At 47.8% G+C, this 24,739-nt stretch overlaps 1 protein-coding gene across 4 annotated transcripts in view; it reads right to left on the minus strand.

The window, feature by feature from the left end:
• Positions 1-3,347: 3,347 nt before the first annotated feature.
• The window catches only part of LOC118795463 (serine/threonine-protein kinase N2-like), a 31,887-nt gene continuing 10,495 nt past the window's right edge, over positions 3,348-24,739 (minus strand). For 2 of the 4 annotated variants that reach the window (XM_036553942.1, XM_036553940.1), the window contains exons 3-22: positions 19,793-19,947; positions 14,898-15,027; positions 14,375-14,520; positions 13,778-13,991; positions 12,001-12,186; positions 11,578-11,687; positions 9,394-9,537; positions 9,216-9,291; positions 8,515-8,680; positions 7,934-8,054; positions 7,607-7,743; positions 7,276-7,351; positions 7,011-7,102; positions 6,526-6,702; positions 6,121-6,183; positions 5,383-5,459; positions 4,953-5,095; positions 3,978-4,085; positions 3,684-3,764; positions 3,348-3,574 (exon numbers count right to left, since the gene is read on the minus strand). In XM_036553942.1, coding sequence (XP_036409835.1) covers positions 3,371-3,574; positions 3,684-3,764; positions 3,978-4,085; positions 4,953-5,095; positions 5,383-5,459; positions 6,121-6,183; positions 6,526-6,702; positions 7,011-7,102; positions 7,276-7,351; positions 7,607-7,743; positions 7,934-8,054; positions 8,515-8,680; positions 9,216-9,291; positions 9,394-9,537; positions 11,578-11,687; positions 12,001-12,186; positions 13,778-13,991; positions 14,375-14,520; positions 14,898-15,027; positions 19,793-19,947 — 2,606 coding nt within the window. In that variant the 3' untranslated portion in view covers positions 3,348-3,370. Of the gene's footprint in view, positions 3,575-3,683; positions 3,765-3,977; positions 4,086-4,952; positions 5,096-5,382; positions 5,460-6,120; positions 6,184-6,525; positions 6,703-7,010; positions 7,103-7,275; positions 7,352-7,606; positions 7,744-7,933; positions 8,058-8,514; positions 8,681-9,215; positions 9,292-9,393; positions 9,538-11,577; positions 11,688-12,000; positions 12,187-13,777; positions 13,992-14,374; positions 14,521-14,897; positions 15,028-19,792; positions 19,948-24,739 lie in introns of all 4 variants that reach the window. The other 2 variants (XM_036553941.1, XM_036553939.1) reach the window with 1 other exon arrangement.

Below are 24,739 nucleotides of genomic sequence, written 5' to 3' on the forward strand. Positions count from 1 at the left end.
ATTTTCTACACATTACCCTTGTACAGTATGTGCATGTCCTCAGTCCTGACGCATAAACGGAGAGAAAAATATGATACAGATTTTGATTGATGTAGTGGATAACAGAACAACAGCTCGGGCAGTAATGGAGGTTTGTGAATGAAAGAATGACGGTAACGGATGAAGGATTCAGACAGGCTGGTGGAGAGAGGTACTTACGAAATGCAGAGTCTTTTCACATGATGAGCAGCTCAAGCTCTGAATTATGGGTAATATTGGAAAGGCTGCCACGCCCGCTGACACTAATGAGTGATAGGCTTGAGTGTTATGCAAGTTTATGAGTCTGCACTGTTAAAACTTGGTGCACTTATTACACAATGGTGTGGTGTCTTCAATTCACAGAGCTGATTAGAGAACCCACAACCTAGACGGGCTGTGACTCCACACCAAAACTATGAATGCATTGCGTGACCTTACCCTCGGATGCCTACAGGTCAATCCTGCCTCTCCCAGATGGGTGCTGGTCTTTCGGGGTCCTCGTGAGTTCTCTGGGGTGCTGTGGGTGATAATTATTAGTAACCTGCCTCTAAAATTCACTCAATACAAACTGCTTGCATACGGCTCAGCCACGGGTTTATAAGATGTTTTGCATACCACAAGCTCCATTTTTTCTTTGTCAGAACTGTGCTTTTTAATTAATCAAATCGGACCCCAAAATACATCTTTTCTTTGAATCTGATATCCCCCAAACAGCTGACTTCTAGACTATTTTTAGTCAAGCTATTGACAGCTGGCAGGTGCTTGTCTCGAGTACTTCCACAACGGTGGAACAAGCTGGTTGCATTCTGTGCAAGGAAGGTGTGGGCGAGTAGGCCAGGGTTTCCTTGTCTCACCACCCTCAGGTATGCTGTGACTGTTCGAGCACCTGCGAGTTCCCTGTATGACATCAGCAAAGTAGTGCCTACTGCCCAACTGGCACCGTCTTTACTGTGGTGCATAATGGTAGTTGTAGTGTGAAAAGCAGCTGTTGGCAGCATGTGAGTGCATCAGGGGATTGCTTTCATCTTGCTTCAGTAAACCTGCACTACTGCAGAGGTTTCTGCAGTCAGATGAGCCTAGTGTACAATTGGTGATTCAAAAAACAGGTTTGCAAAAAGAGGGTTAAAACAGCAGGCAGCTGAACACTAGCCTTTTTTCACCCCAGGTTTTTGTGTGTACCACTGTCTTTACTAACGTCTGAAATAGTGGAAGGTCTAAACACTCAGAGATGTTTGTTCAGTCAGCCGCACAATCATTCTGCTAACTATCCCAGGCCCCGGGAGGCCCAAAGGGTTCTGAAGAACCGCCTCCATCACTTACTACAGAGACATGGCGGCAGCCAACGCCACAGAAGTACAAGATCCCTGAAGACAGCAGATGCACAGCAGTGCTTTCCACAAACCAAAGCAAGGGTGCGTATAAGCAGCTGACAAGGCCAACATATTCTATTACAAATGTTTAATTTGTACATTCATGATAAGGGTAAGGGCCGCATAACAAGTTTTTTCCTCCAAGGTCACCACTGTCTTGTACAAGTACTTCAATGCAGTGTACCATTGAAAATAACCACTCCTTTCTGGAAACACGCCAAGGCAGCCACTTTAAAATACAGTATACTGAAAAGGTATTTACAATATTTTCATAATTAAGCTAAAACGTTGATTTAAAAAAAATCTACAAAGATCAAATTAGTGCTTTCAGCTTGTGCACATATACCATGCCCTCTTGACTTAGTGATTCATATTAAAAAGAACATTTTCTGTACAGCCTTTGTTAGTTGAGCTAGGTTCACTCTGTTGGCAGACACCTCTCACAGGTCATTTCTTTAAAGGGTTTTGGTAAATAGCTGTGTGGGATTTGATGTCCGGCCTCTGTTTATCATACAACATGAATGGCTACCGACCTCCACCCCCATCTTAACCGTTTTATAAGGGATTGTCTCTAGTAATATCCACCCCCTGTTAAAAAAATATTAACATGCAGACTTAAGTTTGACAAGTTGAAAAGAACCGAGTCCCCCGACACAAAATACCTGAATGAAAGTGCCAACACAGAGCAGCTCTCCGGACAGGGGTTCGACCCGGAGACCGACTCCAACGTCAGCACGCTTAAAGGACTGATGTCTTCAGTATAGCCACATAACTGCAACTACGCTCTGTCACTTAAAAAATGATCACTCGTTTAAAAATACAGCCTGCTTTGGCATGTAATGAGCCAAAATATACACTTTGTTTTGTTTATGAACATACATTTTACATTCCGTTTGAGAGGTCCAGACTTGCTTTCATATTCTGAGCTACCTATTCAATGTTTACATATTCATACATCTATAATATTTATATATATTTATATATAAAAAACATGGTCACGCTATACAGCAGATGCAAGATGCTGGAATACTAAAATACAGTATAAAACTATAACTTATACATTTTTTTCACTAATTATGATACATGAAGGATGGCATTATGGAAATACATGAACTGGAAGAACTGTGGAGCGTCAAAACCATATGCAGTTTCGTACATGAGATATCACATGCATGGACAAGCTCTGCTTTCTTCCTTGGTTCTCCCGGGTTGAAATCACGCTTCAGATCCGAACGGTTAGAAAGAGAAGAGTCCACTTGGCAGCCCACCTCACAAGGCTCCCAGTACCTGTCGGCTGGTGTCGGAAACCCTTTATCGAAAACAAGGATTTTTAAGGCATCTTGAAAATGATCAAATCCAAGGATAATGCAAGGGTGAAACCTAGGATCTTGCCAGGGGGAAACGGACAAGGAATGACTTGTCATTCTTTCATTCATAAAAAGCACGCTTCAGGCTGAACTACAGTGGATAAGTAGTTAGTATATATTGCCTTTTTGACCATGTTACATAAAAGCACTTCAAGTCTTTGTGGCACATTCCAGCCTTAGATAAAACTGCTATGATCATCATTTCATTTTCCTATAAGGCAGAAAAATTAAAATGCATGAGAAAAGCTGAGGGTGAAAAGGATTACAGCACTGATTCACAGAAGCAAGGACAAGTGACTCGATTATAGAAGAAGTGTCATTTCCTGGAGGAGTCCATTAAAAAAACGTTCCCAGTGCTCAGACAATAACGAAGCGGACAGGTGGCGAGAGAGGCCACTTCCGTCAGCTCTCAGACAAAGAGTTCTTTGTGTGTTTTTCCTTAAAAAAAAAAATCTTCATTTTGTTACAAAAATATCTGTGGGTCCCTTATTTGGCACAGAGTGCGACAGCAGGCTGGAAAAGGGCAGCTCCAGAGCTTCAGAGTTGCAACGCTGTGAGCTACAGTTAGCACTTGCCGTTCACAGTGGGGGGGTGGGGGTGGTGATGGTGGGGGGGCTAACACCAGTCTGCAATGTAGTCGAAGTCCCGGAACATCTCCTGTTCGTCGCCCGTCAGGACCCTGGGCTCGCGGGGCGGGGTCAGGACTGGGGCCTCTGAGGTAAATTCGTCGTCGAAGTTGCTGACGTCCTCACGCCCTTGGACGGTCGGCACAAACGGGGGCTTGACCTTCTTGGCCAGCAGCGCGGTCCAATCAACGTTCTGGGTGACAGAGAGAGAGAGAGAACATTGAGAGGTCAGAGGTCAGGAGTGTGGCGAACGCTTTCTCCTCTGGTGACATACTGCAAAAGAAGAGGAATTCGTAACATACTCTGAAGAAGGGGTGCTTCTTCACTTCCTCCGCGTCACGCTCCCCAGCTCCGAGGCGCCGTTCGGGGTTCCTCCTCAAAAGCTGCGGACAATCGAGAGATTTCAGTGTCAACCACTTCAAAACGAGGGGAGAGGGCTGGGAGTTTAGGGCTCTGGTGCGAGATCTATGCATTCAAAACAACGTGCCTGTTCAGCCATTTAATTACTAGCATGTAAGTTCACATTTCACGCTGAAGACATCACTGTGGTCATGGTAACAGGCAAGGAGACACACAGAGAAAGCCTGCAAACACACCCTTCGCATGATGGAGATGGCTTCTGTCGACAGGAATCGCGGGTAGCGGACTTCATCGTTGACAATGCTGTCAAACACCTCCTCCTCATCATCACCAGGGAACGGGGACTGCGGTCACAAGGAAAACCATTAAAGAACAATTCATGCAGATTCCACTGATCTCTCCTACATCTGAAGTAAAACTGAACCCATTTTAGTGTTTCCAGTATAGATACACACTGAAAAATCCCTCTGCTTTACAGTGTTATCTATTTTGACAGGCAAATTACGTTCTGAATACTACGAAATCAGAAAATCAATAGTTTCATTTTGGAAGAAATCGCAGACATTTTTGCATATGTGTATGTTTCAAAACTTTACATGGCGGGATCTCTGAAGCATATCTGATGTGTTTAACATTCTGAAATTGACTTATGTGAGTTCTACTTGCAAGCTTGACTTTTTAAATTACATCACCTTTTCAGAAGCTTTTCAACTTTATAATTTTATTATTATTACATTAACTAAAATTACACAGTTCATGTTTGAAAGCTGCCAAGTAAAGGTAACTGCGAAGACCAGCAGCTGTGCTATAAAAAATGAGTCAGATCCACAGATATGGGCGTAGCTGGTGGTTGAGACGCTTTCTCACCAGCAGGGGTCAGAGTTGTCCAAAACGCCTCCATGGGACCGAAAACTAACCGCCACATGGGATGTGTGCAAATCGGGCAATATTAAAGCGTTGTTCCCTTTTTTGTAATCTTACTGAATATTAAGAATTTTAGAATCTAAAGGGATATGCGTAACAGAGAGCATGGAAAATCTGATCCATTCTGATACTGGACATTTGAAGAGAAGTTCTTCAGAAAAGCATGTCCCGATGCATTAGGCAGTGGCTCGAACTGGACACCCCAGCAGGTTTTAACCAGGCAGAGCCCACCGGCCTGGGAGGCAGCTGCTCAAACTTCAATGCGATTCCGCGGGCCGAACGCTCACCTCTCCCACCAGCATCTCAAAGATGAGCACGCCCAGCCCCCACCAGTCCACTGCCCGCGTGTAGGACGTCTCTGTCAGCACCTCGGGGGCCAGGAACTCCGGCGTCCCGCAGAATGTGCTGGTGCGGTCTCGGAACCCCATTCCTTTGAGGGGAAACCCCCCCCAGAAGAGACAGACAAATTAATCTATGTATTGGTCGTAGAAACGCATTGCTTAAAGGGAACCACCCCCACAAAAGAGTGAAATTAATCAATATTCATGTCCAATCAGTGTGGCCTTAGAACCGGATTCCTTTCAGAGAAACCTCAAGAATAAGGAATGAAGCAGACTTTCATTGTGGTAAAACAGAGAGATGAAAAATGCACACAGTCTAAGTGCAGCTTGGGGCAGACAGTTCATTTATACAGCCAGATTCGAGGCCTTTCCCTACCTTCTTTGCAAAGGCCAAAGTCAGCAATCTTAACATAGCCCTCTGTATCCAGCAGCAGGTTATCCAGCTTCAGATCTCTGCAAATTAAATAAAATACACTGAATCGATCTGACACTGTACATTCAAGGTCTAAATGTGAAATGCAAAACCAATCAAGACAGCAAGTGAGCCATCATATCCTGTTAGGCTGGAAATATACGTACGCTGGAAGTATGTTTAAGTATAGAATTACCTACAATAAAATGTAAAACATGTGGAAAATGTATCAGGAGCCTTTGTGACCTTAACATGACCTTTTCACCTGAGGATCAACAGGGTTCAGGATAACAGCTGGCAGAAAATTCAAGTTTCGCTTTAATAAGATCCACAAACAAAGGGCCAAATTAGGGAAGTCAAAATCCAGTCATAAGCCTCCCTGACTGTGTCAGATCCCTGACTGTGACATAAAATTCAAGACTGCCCTAGGGAAAAGTCAGTATAACACTCCTATCAGTGTTAATCAAAACCCACTTACTGTCTGTGTGTAGGAATAGAGATCACCTCCAGGAGAGGGCAGAATCATGGCAAGAACTCATGAAACCCATGAAGAATTTGTTATGAGACAGTGATCATCATATTTTAGCCTATGTAAGCGACTTTGTGTGGTATGAATGGAAGCTTGTGTGAAATCTGAAACAAGCAAACAGCTCCAGTGGAATATAGAGGAAGCTGAACAGTGGATAATGTAAATGAACTCACCTGTATACAATTTTATGGTCATGCAAGAACTGCAGTCCCAGGACCACACATGCTGCATAAAACCTATGAGACAAAAGTCTGCATTAGTTGTACTGCATTCATGAGGGCTGTATTTTGGGCATTACACACAGGTAATGCCCAAAACTGTAACCTATGGATGAGAGCGTCTGCTAAATGACAATATTGTAATGTAACGTAATGATGTTAGCAGGCTAGCTATAGCTGTGCTTGAAAACACCACATGTGGGCCTTGTTTGCATGTGTGGGGCCCTGAGCCCCTCCACACAGCTGTTGTAGATGCTGCTATGCTGAAGAAAGAGGGAGAGTGAAGTGTTCTGTGCTGGTCTGTCAGGACTCTGGGGGCATGGGGGTGGTGATGTCACTGCTGCGAGTGCTCTCTCTTACACGGCCCGTGGCTCGGAGAAGACATCGGCGTGGATGTGCATCATGAGGTCGCCCCCGGCCGCATACTCCATGACGAAGCACGCGTGGTGCTCGGTCTGGAAGCAGGCGAACAGGTTGACCAGGAAGGGGTGTCGCACGCTGTTCACCGTCTCGAAGATCCTCTTCTCACACATCAGACTGAGGAGGAAGAGCCAACCGTGAGATGAAGTCCGCAGGGACTGAGCTATCCCAACCCCCAAAACGTGAGCCCATAGGTGGAAAAGGTAGGGTGCTTAACTCAAAGGCTGCTGGACCAATTCTCAGGGGGGGCATCACCGTTAAATACTTAGGCCAGACGCTAACAGTAAAGTGCTTCAGTAAATAACCAGCACATGGATGTGGATAATAGGGATATTACATATGGATAACATAGAAATGTGCCACTATGGCTAAGACCATCTGCTGAAAAAAATGCACAGTAATTTCATATAAAAATTATAGCTTACCTGTCCACCTCATCACGAGCCACGATATCTCCTTTTTTCAAGGCTTTGATGGCAAACATTTCTCCTGTGATTTTGTACTCTGCGAGCAGCACCTGTTGCATGAGGGAATGTCCATTTATGTTCATCAGTGTTATTTACATTTACATTTACATTTATTTATTTAGCAGCTGTTATGAAACAGAAGCGCTTAAAAACACCAATATTTGCATTTCTAAAGGAAATGCTCAGTTTGGTTCAATCACACTCAAGTGGAATGCGAACTTACCTTCCCAAAATGGCCACGCCCCAGCACTGCAACGCATTTGAAGTCCTTGAGGCTGAACTGGAACTGCTCTTCTTCCCTGAAGGAAAGATCAGAGTAATAATTTTTACTGACACCCTTCAGGTATTATCTTTAATTGCCACAAAAAACCCTGCAAAAATGTGCACATGCTTAAACACTGAACTACCCATATTTGCATGAAATTCAACAGAAACATGCTTAACACCTGGAACCCAGGAGATATTAAGAGGAAATTCATTACAGTAAAGCGTAGAAGAGAAACCCATCCTTGCACCACATGCACCAGACAGAACAAAACCGGAGGGAGAATTACCTTATTTCAGTGCTCTGTTCCACAGATATGAGCTTCAGGTCGGGCTGCTGGATCTCGTGCTGTGCTACGTTATCGGCGTCTGGTTTGAGTACCATGCTATTCCTGTCGTTCAGGAAGTCGAACGTCGCCAGGGCGTCCTGCAACAGAGGGGCTTCAGGGTTACGAAGAGGAAACGACCAATCACAGACACAGACAGAGCGACGAGGCTCGGCACACAGGCGCTAATGCAATATTCCAGGTACAGAGCTTCCTCTTCCCGCTGTGGCAGTGACAGACAGGGACAGGGTGGAGAGAGGAGAGGGAATCTCCCTGGAGAACGGCGTTTACCTGCACCTCCTCTCTGCCCGGCGCCGTGCCCTCGGGCTCTCTGATCTCCACAGGCATGGAGTGACGCTTGGGGCCGGGGGTCTCCTCTTTGTCGAAGTCCAGCTTGGTCACGGTCGGATCACTGCTGAGGAAGAGAGGCCATTATCGTAAAAGCTCATTTTTCTTGGGGAACACGAGTCTCCCAACTCTACTGCATGTTCAATTTTCAATACCGATTTGCACCGTAATGGAGAAACAGTCACATAATTTATTTAACTTAAGGGTCTCTTAGAAACTTTTCATATTACGTTATTAAACCAATCATAGTCAGGATTATATGCAACACATCTTGCGTGTTTGTTGTGCTTGCGCAATGACAAAGTTCTTCTTGATTCTTGATTCTCAACTTCAGCCCAACTACAGAACAGATTAATCTTTAGAGCAGGAATAATCTGAAGATTTAAACCCTGGTCACACAGAAGAGTAAGGATAACGGTATCATTGGCATTTAATAAGTGAGTGAAAAGGACATGCTCTGGTGTGGGAGCAGGCAGGTTACTGTGGTCAGGATTGCTCCTGTGGGTGCACACGCTCCGCGGTACCTGGTGGAGGTGGGCGAGCCTGGCTGGCTGCTGGGCGTGGATTCGGAGGCCAGCTCAGGCACCTGGGGGCTGAAGGAGTTGCTGACGGAGGGGATGGCCCTCCGCACCAGCCGGCCCCAGGTGGCGATGTTGATGTTCATCTGAGGAGCGCGCAGGAAGGTCTTTCCTGGGGGGTGGAGGAACAGACCCTGAGTCCCAGCATGCAGTGGGGTTGGGGGGGAGGGGGCAGGGGCAGGAGGCAGCTGGCCTCCAGGCAACACACCAGTCTGGCCTTCACTCCCCTTCCCAGCGGCCTGACTCACTTCACTTCCTTATTCAGGCAGGAAGTCAAATCACCTGCGTTTCCAGTCTGTGTCAGCTGCTTATTTATAAACGGGCCTGCTTCCAGTACCACCTCATGCCCAGAAATGTTCTGTCCCTCCAGGGCTGGAAGGCTGGCCCTCTCCCGTGTGGTGCTATCGGGCAAGATTTCCTCGGTCTCATGACTTACTTAGCACTTTGAACCCGTTAGGGCTAATTGATCCTTATAAATGCCTAATTAAGTACTTAGATTGTTCAAAAACCACAGTACTCTGCAGGATTATAGGGCCAATGTTTTCCGTTTGTGATTTAAACTCGCAGTGTTACCACGGAGCAATGGAAATGCTACTTTCACATGTAAAACAAAAAAAAAAACAAACACATACACACTGAAAATGTACCTTGCTGCTTGGAGAAGATCTTTTTCTGCCTCTGCAGTTTTGGTCTCCTTTCGATAACGGGGTTAAAGAAGGTCACCTGTGCAGAGGGCGGCAACGATCAGAAGCAGCTCCCATGATGCCGCAGGGCGGAATGTAAACGCATGCAAAGCGGCCGCATTCGGAGGGGGGGAAAGCGTACCTCTGCGAACAGTGTGCCCTGGGGCTCCAGGTACAGGCACATGCCGTGGCGCTGGTTGTCCAGGAAGTCCTCGAGTCGCAGGAACTTGACCGCACAGAGGGACCGCCAGTCTCTCCAGTAGACCGAGATCTCCAGCTCCCGAGACTGCCGAAAAACACACAGGTTACTCTTCTCCTGGTGCCACCTACCCGTCACGGCTGACCCAATGGCCGTTCCCTCACACGGTTCAGTAAGGCACGACAGGTCAAACCCTGCAGCTTGTCACCAAAGGCTCAGGCGCACCAAGCTAAGGACAAGTGTGTTTCTGGCTGCTTGTGTATATGCTCTGTTGGATTCCTGAACGCTTTAAAAAATGTTACTACAAGAACACGACTGAAGGAAAATTACAGCTGAGAAGCGACACCCATGCTTGTGTGCATACATCTGCTGGGTGCCATTTTGCATGAGGTCACAGGCTTGTTTCTGGCGTTCGGTTTTACCAAACGCTGAAGTGAGGAAACAGACGCGGTCATTTGCGTACAACCCCAGTTTATTTGAATAAATATTTATATTCACTGCACCTAGAGGCATGACTCTGGACAAAAATGCATGTCTCAGGGCTGCTGCTTGGTTCATATACTACAACCTGACCCCAAAGTTTCCTGATGCAAATTTGGTTCACTCCTGGGTTGGCAAACGGAAATGTGCTGCTCCGAGTGCCGTTACAATAATTCCTGCCATTGCAAAAGGCTGTAGTTTATACAATACAATATCTGTTTCTGCCTGGGATTAGTTACAGGAAGTGAGGCCCTTTTTCAATGCCACAGCACTTTAGCAGACTTCTGTGGGGGCAAGCAAAATCTGAGATCTTCTTCACCTCTGCCTCCCGCAGTATAGGTGCTATGGAAACTGCACTGTTCTGACCTATGGCAGACCTGCAGACACAGCAGCTACGCTGTGGCAGACAGACAGACGCAGGGAAGTAATCGCTAATCATGACTTCCACTTCGCTCCTATGATTACACTGCTAACTGCATTGCTAGCTGATTTTTCCTGTTTGAGGCACCCTAAATTATAAAACTTTTATTTGTAAATAAGTTAGCAAGGCTGATTTTATTCCATGTTTGTACATGCTTATGAGGATTTGAGGATGTAACAGCTCAATGATCCTCTTGAAAGACCTGAGCCTGCCGCCAGCTCCCAGCAGTACCAAGTTCACTCTGACCGAGGTTTCTCATGCTTAAATCCTCAGCACCAGACCTGGCCTGCGTGATGGGGGGGGGGGGACGCTTGTGTCCAAACACTGCATTGCCTAAACCCAGCGTCTGCAACAAAGCCACCTCAGACCCAACGATCTGGCCGGGCCAGCATCCGAGAGGGACTGCCAGAACGGACACAAAGACTGAACGGGAGTCAAATCTGCAGCTCCCGTGACGCGTCGGGGAAGGTGAAACGCCCAGCCCTGCGAAGGGCTATCCCTGACGCTAAGGGCCGGTTGCGCAACCAGATTATCGCCCGCCCAGGCCTCGCTTATGTAAAGCGACATTAAGGCCACACAAGATTACCGCTAATCAGAGCGAACGACGGTGTGTGAACGACAGGTAACGCGCGAGTCGGAGTGAATCGGAGGGACTTCCATTTCCAGCCCGTGTTCTGCATCAGTGGCAAACTCGCTCATTGCACTTCAGCTGACCGTGGCTAAGTGCGCGCTAATGAGACTTCAGCTCAGCGGCCCCATTACTAATACTTAACTAACACTGTGGGAATGTCAGGCCAAGCCAAAACTTCAGATTTACTGAGTTTTCAGCAGCGTGTCTGATGGTATTGCAGGGTGCGAATATCCAGTAAACACTCTAGTTACCTAGCTGTGAACGACCGTGTCAGGAAAGCAAACGGATAAGACACAATTAGCTTTTGTGTTTGAGACGCAGTATCAGGGCTAATCAACACGGAGAGGGCTCCAGCCCAGCGGTTCTGCGCACACCGCTGACTCTCTCAGGACCCCGGGGGAGCGGCTCTCTGCTGGATCACATGAACGCCTGCAGGCACTGCAGCCCTCCAGGACTCCGGTTGAGTAGTTTAGGCAGCACAATGGCCTCTCAATCCGCCACACCCCCCCCCCCCCAGGAGGGGCACGTGCGGGATTAGTGTTCAAGCGGTTGGGGGGGGGGGGGGGGGGGGGGGGGGGGGTTGGTTTTGGCATACCCGGTCCAGCTCCAAGGTGAACTTCTGGTCCCAGGACTGGTTGCTGACCGGCTTCCAGCTGGTCTGGCCCACTACTGTGTTGTCCAGCTTCAGCACAGCGCTGATCTCATCTGGAGGAAGAAGAAGATCCATGCACACACACAGACACACACACACACAGACACACAGTTAAAACTCTCAGGTAGCAACAGCAGGTGAATAACAAAAGCTGCAATTAAATTCATTATGTTCATCATTTTCACACATTCCAGTCACTGTATCCATACTTTATTTTTCATTTCATACAGGTCTTATGCATATTGTCATAAGACAGACATAACAGATCATAACATTGCATGTATGATTCAAGCATTTCCTGAACCCCAGCTGAGACTGAGACCCCATTTCCCAGGCTAAAGCTCATAAACAAAGTGATCACTCAACTGGACAGGTCGTCCGTTTTGGAGAGGCTCCGGCTGGTGCCTCCTCTGTTGCGGCTGCCCCGGCTCATGAAGGAGGACCTGGTTTCACTCGGGCTCCAGCCGGGAAGCGGAACCGCGGCGGATTTGGATCGGCCCGGGACGCTCTCCAGCAGGTCCTGGCAGCCCATTAGTCTCACATCCAGAGTTCCTGCAGGACAGAGGGCCCTGCCCCAGTCAGAAACCACAGCCAGACCTTCCACATGTACACATGGCTGCTACAGTCAGAAACCACAGTGAGACCTTCCACATGTACACAGCGCTGCCCCAGTCAGAAACCACAGCCAGACCTTCCACATGTACGCAGAGCTGCCCCAGTCAGAAACCACAGTCAGACCTTCCACATGTACACATGGCTGCTACAGTCAGAAACTACAGCCAGACCTTCCACATGTACACATGGCTGCTACAGTCAGAAACCACAGTGAGACCTTCCACATGTACACAGCGCTGCCCCAGTCAGAAACCACAGCCAGACCTTCCACATGTACGCAGAGCTGCCCCAGTCAGAAACCACAGTCAGACCTTCCACATGTACACATGGCTGCTACAGTCAGAAACTACAGCGAGACCTTCCACACGTACACAGACCTGCCCCAGTCAGAAACCACAGCGAGACCTTCCACACGTACACAGACCTGCCCCAGTCAGAAACCACAGCGAGACCTTCCACATGTACACAGACCTGCCCCAGTCAGAAACCACAGCGAGACCTTCCACATGTACACATGGCTGCTACAGTCAGAAACCACAGCGAGACCTTTCACATGTACACATGGCTGCTACAGTCAGAAACCACAGCGAGACCTTCCACATGTACACATGGCTGCCCCAGTCAGACCTTCCACATGTACACATGGCTGCTACAGTCAGAAACTACAGCCAGACCTTCCACATGTACACATGGCTGCTCCAGTCAGAAACTACAGCCAGACCTTCCACATGTACACATGGCTGCTCCAGTCAGAAACTACAGCCAGACCTTCCACATGTACACAGAGCTGCCCCAGTCAGAAACCACAGTGAGACCTTCCACATGTACACAGGGCTCCGCCACAGTCAGAAACTACATTAAGACCTTCAATAACACAGAGTGAACACACAGAGCCAGGGCGCTGTGCTGGGAGATGTTTCCTCTGGAAGACATGACCCATTGTTCCCCTGTCCCGGGGTGAAGGTTAAACCTACAAGTGGTTGGGGCGCAATAAATCAAGCAGACAAGCTCGCCAAAGCTCAAGCATGCGTTTTCATTTGGGCAGCTGCCTATACTATAAATAGATGCGGTGCTGTGTGTGTGTATGTGTGCGCGTGCATGTGGATCTGTGCGTGTGTGCGTGTGTTTATATGAGTGTGTGTGTATGTGTGTGTGTCTATGACAGAGAGTGTGTGTGTGTGATTAACACAGTGGTGGCTGTTGTGTATGTACTGTGTAAGTGCACTGGGAGGATTCATCGCTACTGCTGGGAGTGATATTTGTACTCTGCAGATGTCAGCCATGGACAGTTCACTGCGCTCAGCTCTTTAACCTGTGCAAAAAAACTGAGGGAAAAGGCCTCTCAGCTGCTGAGGCAGTCCATCTACAACTACGCTTTGCACAACGCAGGAGAAACTTTCACTCAGCTACAGAGTGAGAGACACAGAGTGACCCACCCCAGTCCCTAGGCCATGTTCCCATGTATAACCAGACTGCAGAATTAAAACGGAGGGGGGGGGGGGGGCGGGGGGGGGGGGGGGGGTCTTGCCTGTGAGGGCGGCAGGTTTGGCCACAGTGCTGTACTGGTTCTGTGAGGAGATGATGCTCTGCCGTGGGCTCAGTGTTGGGGAGGACACCAGCGCCAGCTCCTCCATGATCACGCTGCTCTTGGGGTGGTTTTTCGGCAGCTCACTCAGCCTCTGCTCCAGGGAGTACTTCAGCAGGTCCAACTTCTGGTTGGACTCGTTGAACCTCGCCTGAGCCTGGATGCCAGAAGAAAGATCGATGAAATGAGGCAAGAAAAGAAAGGGGGGCACAGATTGCAGAGTTCAGGCCCCATCAAGCACGCACTCCCCATTCAACATGCAGCACAGTGGTTAGTGCACTGGACTGTAGAATCATGGGGTTGCGGGTCTGAATCCAGGACACAGCTAGCTGGGTTTGCTGCTTTACCTCAATCACTCCAGTGCACAGCTGAATGTGTAAAACTGTAAGTAGAGTATACCCCCCACAGACAGCTGCATGTACTGAGCACTTAGTCTGAATCAGAGGCTTCCCTGCGACAGAATATGCCCATTTCGGTTCTTCTGCATGCTACCCTGCCATTAGCTAATGCCCAGCCAATAGGACGGCGTGTGCCCCGTACCTCGGACTGCGCCCGCTTGTCGGTCAGCTTGCCGGAGCCCAGCAGCTTCATGACGTTCTTGGCGCCCTCGGCGACGGCGTACTCGATGCGCAGGTGATGGCGTAGCTCCTCCAGCCGCAGGTCCAGCGGGCTGATGATGGGCTTGGCTGTGGAGACAGACGAGCGGTCCGTCACATAGCAACAGCTACCCGGCAACCTGCGCAGCTAATCTCAGCCTGGACTTCAGCTCATTACCAACATCCCACTTATAGGAAGAGCCTCCATAAAGAATTAGACCAGCTTCCAAACGATTATTATCGGCTCATTGGAGCAGTCAAGCTATCTCAGGGACAGGCCCTCTTCACCCACAATAGCCCAGAGTTTAATTCAATTTCGGATGAGCTGATTACTGACTGAGACAGCTCTGTAACTGCACTACACCACTGCACAGAGCAGCAAGTATGAGGGGAAGACAGGACTAGCTGAGTGTTGAGCGATGGACCCTCCTCTACATATCCTGAGAGTGAGGAGCTGGTCATCGTACCCATGCCATCATTGCTCTCCAGGCTCATTTCGCTGGTCTGGCTGGCTTTCAGAATCTGCATCCGGATGAACTCGATCTTGGTCTTGCTGTCCTGGAGCATCTGCTGAGCGGTCGCAAGCAGTTTACGGTCCTGTGGTTGAAACAAACAAAAAAAAAAAAACACGCGAAAAGTGAACACAAAGTGACAGTGATGGCCATCAGCACGCCTCGGAGCTTATGGGCAGGACTTGTGGCTAATGGTTCCCAAAACTAGGCCTACGTTCAACTACAGCTGCATGGTGTCTGATGAACATAGCTGATTATTTTCCAATTCCATTGAATAGGCTTCTTTTTTTTTAATCTGTTTATCTCAAAATGACCCATGGGACAGTGTTGCTGAATCACAAACCACAAAATTTATATTGTGGTTCCTGTGGCATTCCTTTTAAACATGAACGTTAACTGTTTCCTTGTAGTTACATGTAAATAATCAAGGTGATTCTTTACAAAAATAATAAATGTTGTTGAGATAAAGTGCTACAGTTGTAATTGTTTTGTTGACAAAAGCTTGTTTATCAAAGTTTTTGAAGGAAAAAAAAACAGATTAGCTGGATTTGGATCTCTGCAGAAGCCAATGTCCAATTAAGATGGCCGAGAAGTGGCTTAAGTAATCTAAATTCCTGAAGAAATTCCTCCCACAGTCACAGTGCTGCTGGACCTCGAGGAGGAAGGCTTCTGTCTGCAGCCGTTCCCCAGCTGATGGAAGCCCCCGCTCATTTCCTACAGGATGTTCTGCCTGCTGAGGTCCCGGCACCTGACAGACAGACGCCGGGGCACAACGCGTCACTTCCTGGTCCCTCATGCCACTTCCTGTTCCAAGAGCTACCATGTGAACCTGCATTCTCCATCATTTCTACAGGGAACGCTTCACCGTGCAAGCTCGAGAGAGATTCACCCTCTTAAAGGGGACTCTGGGCTGAAAAACACCACTTACATTAAAATTATAATTTAAGATGCACATGGAAGAAACGGTTGAAATTATTTTCTGTAAAAAGGCAGAAAATTTACAGGTGAAACCACAGTCCAAACATGAACTTTACTGCATTTAGCAAACAGCTCCAGCTGCCCTATAAACTTCTATTACTGATACGCCTGTTGAAAGCAGCACCCTTTGCATAGCAGTGCAGAGACTTCATGAAGTCAAACCCAGGGCTGGGTTTTCCCTCTTTTAGGTGCTTACAGAAAACAGTTCCACATGGGAGCACTGGTATACAGCAGGCAAATGAGTGCAGGAAATAACACGCGCAGCTACGGCAAAACAATAAAGACACAGTTCTAGTGTTGAAGAAAACATGCTGCGTGTTTGCTGTAACTAATGTGGTCACGGAGCAGGTCTTCTGTAATGGCAGGTACAAACACCTGCATTTCAGCACGCTCTGAGCCAACGTCACCAGGTTTCCCCTGTGAGGCACTGGGGCTGGGATCGTGCAATTATTGATCTAAAATATCGCACAGACTGACTGAAATCAAACCATATGCATACAAATATTCAGCTACAGTGAGAGCATATTTGATTTCAGCAGATATTATTTGCCGATAATATACGCACGTATTGACAATCCAATTACATTTACATTACTGTCATTTAGCAGATGTACTTATCCAGAGCCACTAACCATAGGATACAATTTAACATGTTTATCCATTTAAACATTTATTATTTATATGCTGGATATTTATTGAGGAAATTTTTAGATTAAGCGCCTTGCTGAAGGGTACAGCAGCAGTGCCCCAGCAGGGAATCAAACCAGCAACCTTTCAGTTACAAGCCCTACTCACCACCACTACAGCACACTGCTGCCCGGTGTACAATTAATGTAGTTTGTTTTACTACCTAGCAACAGATGAACACCAGTTTGCAACCATTCCCAAAGAGGCAGAGTGGAAGCAGTCTGTACAATTTTAAATGGCCAAAAGAAAAGTACATTCACTTTCAGGTAAAGCCCAAAGTCCAGCTTTGGATCAACAGTTTGATCATGAACAGGAGCCAACAGGCTGAGCACAAAGCTGACTCCTCCATCTCTTTATGCTCAGTGATAATAAGAGTGCCTTAAAGTGGTTTACATCTCACTTCAAACATACTGTCATCTGTGGCACAGTATACTGTATGCAGACCATTCAATAACTAAGCCCTCTAGACAGTTTTACATATTATATGGCAAATATTGCAACCATAATATTCTATACAAACAACATGGTGGCATATTATATGAAATACAGAATTTCATATAATAAATGTAGACATATAGGCGTTGAGATTAACTGATAGTCGCATGTTAGTTACTGATAGTTGATGTATAACTGATGCAACGATGCAGTTTTTATCTCTTTGAGAAAACGGCTGAGGAACGGGAATTCACACCGCCACCAGCCACAGCTCTCGGGAGATGACATCAGCGAGCGTGGCGGGCCTCTCCTCCGCGTGCAACTTGTAAATCACACTGTAGGCGCGACCGTAACCTGCCACATGCCACTCTCCTTTTAGTGGACTCAGCACTCCTCCGGCTCAATCACATGACCAAGGCACACTGGCCTGGGATCAGCCTGGCACTTCAGTGGCTCATTGTAAAGATGGGGATTACTTACAGCGTGCTGATCCTAGTCCAACGTAGGGGCTCTCTCTGTACTTTACACAGAAGCCCTTCTAGTCAGATAAACGCATAACAGTACACAGCAATATTTAATTCAGCCAAACAAAAATAATGGTGGAATTTAGGACACTGTGGCATTTTTGACCATTTTCTGATGAGGGGCAGCAGTTTAGCATAGTGGTAAGGAGCAGAACTTGTAACCAAAAGGCTGCCGGTTCGATTCCCCGCTGGGGCACTGCTGCTGTACCCTTGGGCAAGGTACGTAACCCATAATTGCCTCAGTAAATATCCAGTGGTATACATGGGTAACATGTAAAAAATTGCAACCTATGTAATTCACTCTGGATATGAGTGGTAAGTGACAATGTAATGTAGTGTAATGTAATGAGTCCACATAAGAAAACACTGCAAGGTTAGCTGTGCATTTATGCAGGGAAAAACCTCATCACGACTGGCAACACTGGCCAGGAAAATGATAAAATACAATTAACACGGAGAGGACATTTGCAGAAACACGCTCCAACCCCCACTCCCCCACACAGAGACAACGCAAAGCAGAAGTATGGGTATTTCCAAGCCGAACAATGACACAACATATTTTTACCAGGATCAGGTCTGTGGTGCCTCCACTTCTACACCGAGTGGCAGTACACTGGTCTGAGAACAGTGCTTTTGGGATTCGCAGCCAAAGGGAGCTCACGCACTCCTGTATGACCACCTAGCGATAGCTAGCAGTACTGAAGGTTCTGCTTTGCACAGCCCGTTCGCCGTTTCCCATCGGTCCTGCCATGCCTGACTGCAGCAGACTGCAGCAGGAGAGGAGAAGCTACTAAACATGCATTTCACTGACATTCATTACAAACAGCAGCAAAAAGAGCCACACTTAAAGCAGACAGGGAAATACGAGCCTGGGGGGCCGGATCAGCCCCCCCAAAGAGAACCCTGCAGCTGCAACTACGGATCTCCAGCCAATCAGAATCTGAGATCCGGACTGCATCATAAGCTGGGGAAGCCTGAAGCGGCGCCTCAAACCTCAGAAAGAGCAGTCTGGGAGTCCGTGCTTCAGCGACAAGGAAGCCATTCAGGATCACGCAGGAGCCATTTCCCTCCACAATACCTCCACTGTTATGTTAATGTTCTAATATCACTCTAATCCATTAGAAATAATGTGATGTGGTGGGTGAACATTCCAGCCCTCTTTATTGTATATAGACTTCAACAAAAGTCTATACTATAGTATAGCGTATAGCTTTCAATCCGCTCATGTTATATATACACATTACACACACACAAATTATATACACATTGTATATATATATTATATATTATATATATACATACATATACACGCACACACAGTGGTCCCCCCTTATCTGCGGTTTCAGTTACCTGCGGTCATATATATTTATATATATATAAAAACGCAAACGTAAATATATATATAAATATTCATACATACACATACACCCTTGCTGCAGCATTCCTATAAACCATACCTTACTGTAGCCAGCACATTTTACTATTAAGTATATCCTCACAGTGTAATGTGAGGGGAGCCAGCTGAGATTCCAAGTACAGTAGTGAAGTGCGGGGCGAGCCTGTGCATAGCTCACATTCCCTGCGCATGAGGGAATATCTGGGCCCTGCCTTGGCATCTCCGACTGCAGTCCCCTGACCAGGGCTGTCTGGAGGGAGCCTCCTCCATTCACAAGGACGGAGCCGGGCTCACCAGCCAATGGCTGACGGGATGTGATGACATCACCGGGGCCTAATGACTGTGAGCACAGCGCCGGGGCGGAGGGGGGTAGTTCTGGGGGGCACAGGAAGCTCTAAATGAACCGGGCGGAATGTGGGAAGGGAAGAGAGAGAGTGCAGAGACACTGGCTCGCTAGACAATTTTGGGGAGAACACTACCGCCCACTCTTCCACCTACAGACGAAAGGATCCAGATGATCCCCATTCAAGGTGAGATACGCCAAGCTGTGAAAGCCCACCTGCAGCAGCAGCCACACTGATATTGTACAAACACCAGCTCTGCTCAGGACTCGCAGGAAAACGATTACTTCATTAAAATATTTAGAGATCATTTCAACAAGGGCTGCAGGATAGTATGCAGTCCTACTTCTCGATCTGCGTTTTTTTTCTCCGGCTTCGCTGGTGTTCTCATTAGAGCATCCATCTTCTACTCTGTTGCATTTAAGAGTTTCTTTCTTAAACACCGAGGTGAAAACTGCACCAGAGCTGACAGAGGGAATGACTGCTTACCTTTGAGGAGCCGTTGGAGTACATCTGGATCATGTTTTCGGCCCCCTGCTTCACCTTCAGCTCAATGTCGTTCTGTTTCTTCAGGGCCGCCAGCCTGCTGTTGCTGGTGCACATGCGCGCTTCGCTGCTGGGGGTGTCTGGCGTTAGTGGGCACTCTGGAACCAAAAAAAAAAAAAAAAAAAAAAGAGAAGCCGTCCGTCTTAATACTTGACATTCGGGTCAGGGAGATAAGATATGAGCTTCTGCAGATGTCCAGCAACCCACTGCCTGGCCAAGAAGAACAGACGCTGCATGGTTACTGTCAGTACCCTTTGTAGATTCAAAACTGGACTCGAGTGACATTGTTTCTGCGCTAAACTTCTCCACTGATGTATAAAACTGACCCAGATACCAGTTCCAGTCTCCCAATTTGGAAGAGTCAGTTCACCTGTGATGAAATGCTATGCATTACTATGTTAAGAGTGTCTGACAATGAGTACAAAACTGATCAAACTACATGGGGGGGGTGCAAGACTGGGGTGGCTTCCTCGGGGTATTCCCCAAACGAACAAGAAAAGTCCCACAGCAAGTCTATTCAGGCCTAGTCTCACTGAACAAATCTCAATCTCATCTCATTACGGAGCAGAACACCTTCAGGGAGACGACATCAGGGACTTCAACAGCCCTTCACAGAGTAGCGTTACCAGTAAGGCCTCTAAACCTGCTGACACGTCACCACGTAACACAGCACCACTGTGAAGGACCGTTCTCACCCAGATCAGCGCTGTCGTGACGCCGCTGTGACGCTAATCCTCTCAGTGCCCGGGCAGGTTTCACTCGTTTCACACGGAGAGGAAACACTGATAAGCGAATGTGAACGAGCTTTTTGACTAAGCCAGAGGTCAATATAATGTTGATTTTTCTCATGAATTTCGTGAAACTGTAAGAGGATTGTCTCCAGTTTTAAAAAGCTGACCCCCCCCCCCCCAAGCACCCTCTTCTTGATGGGGTGCTTATGGCACGAAACATACTAGCCAGCCGAGGGGTCTCCCTTATAACAATTTTTTTTTTATCACCCCCCCCCCCCCCCCCCCCATAAACTGGAACCTATGCTGCGTGTCAGAACATTCAGGCGGGGAATTCTGCATTCCATAAAGAAGCTAGCATGAAGCAGCGAGCACACAGACACACACTTGCAAGCGTGTGAGGTTTCTGGGTTCGTGCAGGACTTGGCTGATACCGCAGCCTAGTTATTTGGGGACTATTGTGCAATAAACCGCAATGACAGGTTGATGCCATGTTTGCGCACCGCCTGAGACCTGTGCAGGCAGGCCCCGCCGATTCTTCACCACGAACGACATAACAGGTTTTCTGAGTAACGTTCAGCGAGAATGTCAGAACCAAAACGGGAATACTCTGTCTCGCTGTACCACCTTCGTACACAAACAATGAAACGCTGGATGAGTTTTACGAGGAAAACCGGCTAGTATCGGTGTTGACAAAAATGCTTTTTTTCTTTTCCATCTTATCATATTCTCATACAGAACATGACGAAATATAAAGCTGGTAAACTTGGGATGACACACAGAAAGTAGGTGGTTAGCAATTATGGAAAAGACAATGGTGTATGACTACTTTGAGCAGTGGTTTTGGTCACACATAAATTTATGAGACTGACAAAAATAATATTCCAACCTAAGCCAAATTACTTGGCTGTGTGAACAAATTGTTCAAAGTCATTCTTTTAACTACGTCACCACAGAGCAAAGACACCCCGACATGTTGCGAGAGCAGCTGAAAGCACCCCGCTCCCCGGCGGCCTCTCGGCCATGCGCTTGATATATGTACCTGGGTGAAGTGGAAAAATAAGCGCTCCTCTCTGCAGTTTCAGCTAAGCCGTGTCACTGGGTGATGAGCTCATTGCTTTTTCGTGTCTGGGCTAGACCGGCACCCATCCCCCCTCGCGACTGAGCGCGCTCTGAATGGCTGCTATTCACACAGGGTGGGCGAACCCCCATCCCTCTTCCCCGTCTCCGCTGCCCGCTCTGGTGTCACCTCTCCCCCCGCCACAACGCTCCGCTGAACACGGCTGATGTCATTACCCCACGCCGAGGCCGCCGAGAGTGCTCCCCACTACCCACAGTGCTCTGCTGCCTCACGCTCCCACCACAGAGTCACCACAGTTCAGGGCTTTGCTCTCACCGGCGGCAGCGGGACTTTGCACTGACACGATAAGGGAGAGCCTGACCGAAAGGAGACCCGAACAGGGGGCTGGGAGAAACGGCACAAAAAACAGGCTGTCCCTGCTGTTAACCGCTGCACGCCACAGACTGCGCACTTAATAAACGGGCATCGCTTCAACACCTGTGGCATATAACAGGCAAAAATCATCTGTAATGAAGCGAGTTAGCATTAATTGCTCATAACCGCCTAGCGTACGGCACTTCTATTGCATTACGCCGTTTGCAAATTCAGTTAGCGCTGCTCTGGACTCGCCCTCAGCGGGGGGTGGGGGGGGGGGGGGGGCGGGGGTTGGGTGTCAGTGAGGAATATTATGTGACTGCTGGTCTCCTGTAGCTGAGGTGAGAACACACCGCCAGACAGACTGCGTTCACACAGGCCTGAGAACTTCCACAGCGGGAGCGTTGCTAACACAGCCGCAGCAGATCTGCTGCTGGAGCAGGCAGAAGAGCAGGAGAGACCTGCAGTGCTGCAGGAGAAAAGCACTTCTTCCCAACAAACATAAACACTAAAAGCTAAAAGTTTTACGGGACCAACTTTCGCTGTATGGCCTATTTGCTTCATAATGGCTGTCTGAACCGGGAGCCAGAAGAGTCCAGCACTCCAGGCTGCCCATCAGGCTAAATAATTAGCTCTCAGAGCCGAGTCGTTGTTAAGTTGGTTCCATTGAGGTGAAACTGAGTGAATTATGGGCCCAGGTGGGGGGGTTGGGGTCCTGCAGCCGCCGCGTCCCCCCAGGACCGGGAGTGGGCCGACCCCCGGGTCCATAAATCAGGCGCGCTCGGCCAGCGGGGTGAGGGGACGGGAGGCAGGGGCAGGGTTTGGGTTTTCCCCTCCCCGGCGCTCGGCGGAGTTCAGGGCAGGATTCTAAGAAAGGCGAGAGAGAGAGAGAGAGAGAGAGAGAGAGAGAGAGAGCGCGGTGGCGGCCTCCACCTTCTCCGAGCTGCAGCGGCGGAGGATGACATCAGCGCTGGAATGCTGACAGGAGGCGCCTCACAGCTCAGCGCAGGGGAGCACAACTCAGCGCAGGGGAGCACAGCTCAGCACCCTGCACCCTTCCCTCTCCACAGCTCCCTCCACAGGGACTCCTCTCATCTCACTGCGTTTCCAGCCCCAGTGGGGTAAAACGAATAGCCATATTCCTTTATCCATATGGGACAAAAGGAATACCTATATTCCTTTATCTATATGGGAGGAAGCCAAGCTTTCATACTGGATAAAAGGAAGTCAAACTGAGGCTGCTACCACAGTGAAAAAAAGCAACACATCTGAATAAATCTGGGCAAAGAGCTGGGCTTAAAAGGAACATTCTCAACTCAAAAGCGGACCACAAAAATGGCTGTATTTAAAACCGAGAGGCAACGGCTTGCTGTACTTCCTGGTGGACGAGGGAAGACGAGCCATTTAAGCGAATGAAACGGCAGTCTCCCCAGGTAACACAATCCCACAGGGGCTAACAGGAGAGCCACTTGGCTTCCGCTTCAGTTCCAATGAGCCCAGCCCTGCTGTTTAAAAACAGCCACGTTCGCCATATCATCTTTCCACTCATCAGGCAACGTTTTCATAGGAGAATGTACGACATCTAACTGAAGCTCCAGGCTAGCTCAGTCAGGGGGTCTGAGAGAGAGAGAGAGCGAGAGAGAGCGAGAGAGAGCGAGAGAGAGCGAGAGAGAGCGAGAGAGAGCGAGAGAGAGCGAGAGAGAGAGGGAGAGAGAGGGAGAGAGAGGGAGAGAGAGGGAGAGAGAGGGAGAGAGAGAGAGCGCCCTGAGGCCCACACAGAGGATAGCACGCTGCCGTCCAGCCTGAGGCCTGTCCGCACTGTGGCCAATCACAGAACCTGAGGACTGCAGGACACTTCCTGTTTCCAGCACGGTTCTTCCTGTCCAGACAGCAGATCAGAGGAAATGCAGGCCCCTTTGAAGACCGTCAGTGTTTTAAAGAGATAAACACTTTAAAAACAAAAATTATGAAGACCACCCGCTTTTCTTTCCGTGAGAGAAAATATTTCGAGAGGAGGCTTTCAAGATCCATTTGCACCATGTTCGTTGGGTCATAAATCCATAGCGCGGACTGGGGCTTCACCGAATATGGCTTTTATTAACTCACTGTATTTATGTGGCCATTGGAAATTAGCACTGTGCACTAAAAGCAACAGTTCATCTCCATAGAGACCTCCCAGAATTTAAAACCCTTCTAGCTTCCTTCCTGCAATCTTTCAGATAAAAAGCAGGAGGACCCTGACTGAAACAATGGAGCATGCTGAATCTAAACACTTAACATCAAACCCTTTTTATTAGCTACATACACACTATCAGAGCCTTCTGGCTCATCATTTAACTGGAGGTGAATCATACCCTCGCATATACAGTACCAGTGAAAAGTTTGGAAGGACTTTTTTTTTTTTTTTTTTAACCATTTTCCACATTTTAAAATAGTGAAGACACCAAAACTATGATATAACACAAATGGAATTATGAAGTGATCGAGAAAGTGTCACAAACAAATCAAATCTTATTTTTTACATTCTTCAGAATAGCCCAAAAATATTTTTTAAAATTAAACATTTTTTAGAAAGAAATTCATACATGGGCATCAACTTCACTATTTATATTTGGCTAAGGAACAAATTTCAAACATTTAAGAATAAGCCTTTAGATCAAAATGCCGTTTAATGCATGCTTCCCATTATCTTAATCAGATGCATCCAAATTTTTTGACTGGTTCTGC

This window comes from Megalops cyprinoides, chromosome 20 (genome assembly GCF_013368585.1).
Source record: "Megalops cyprinoides isolate fMegCyp1 chromosome 20, fMegCyp1.pri, whole genome shotgun sequence".
Taxonomy (NCBI): Eukaryota; Metazoa; Chordata; class Actinopteri; order Elopiformes; family Megalopidae; genus Megalops; species Megalops cyprinoides.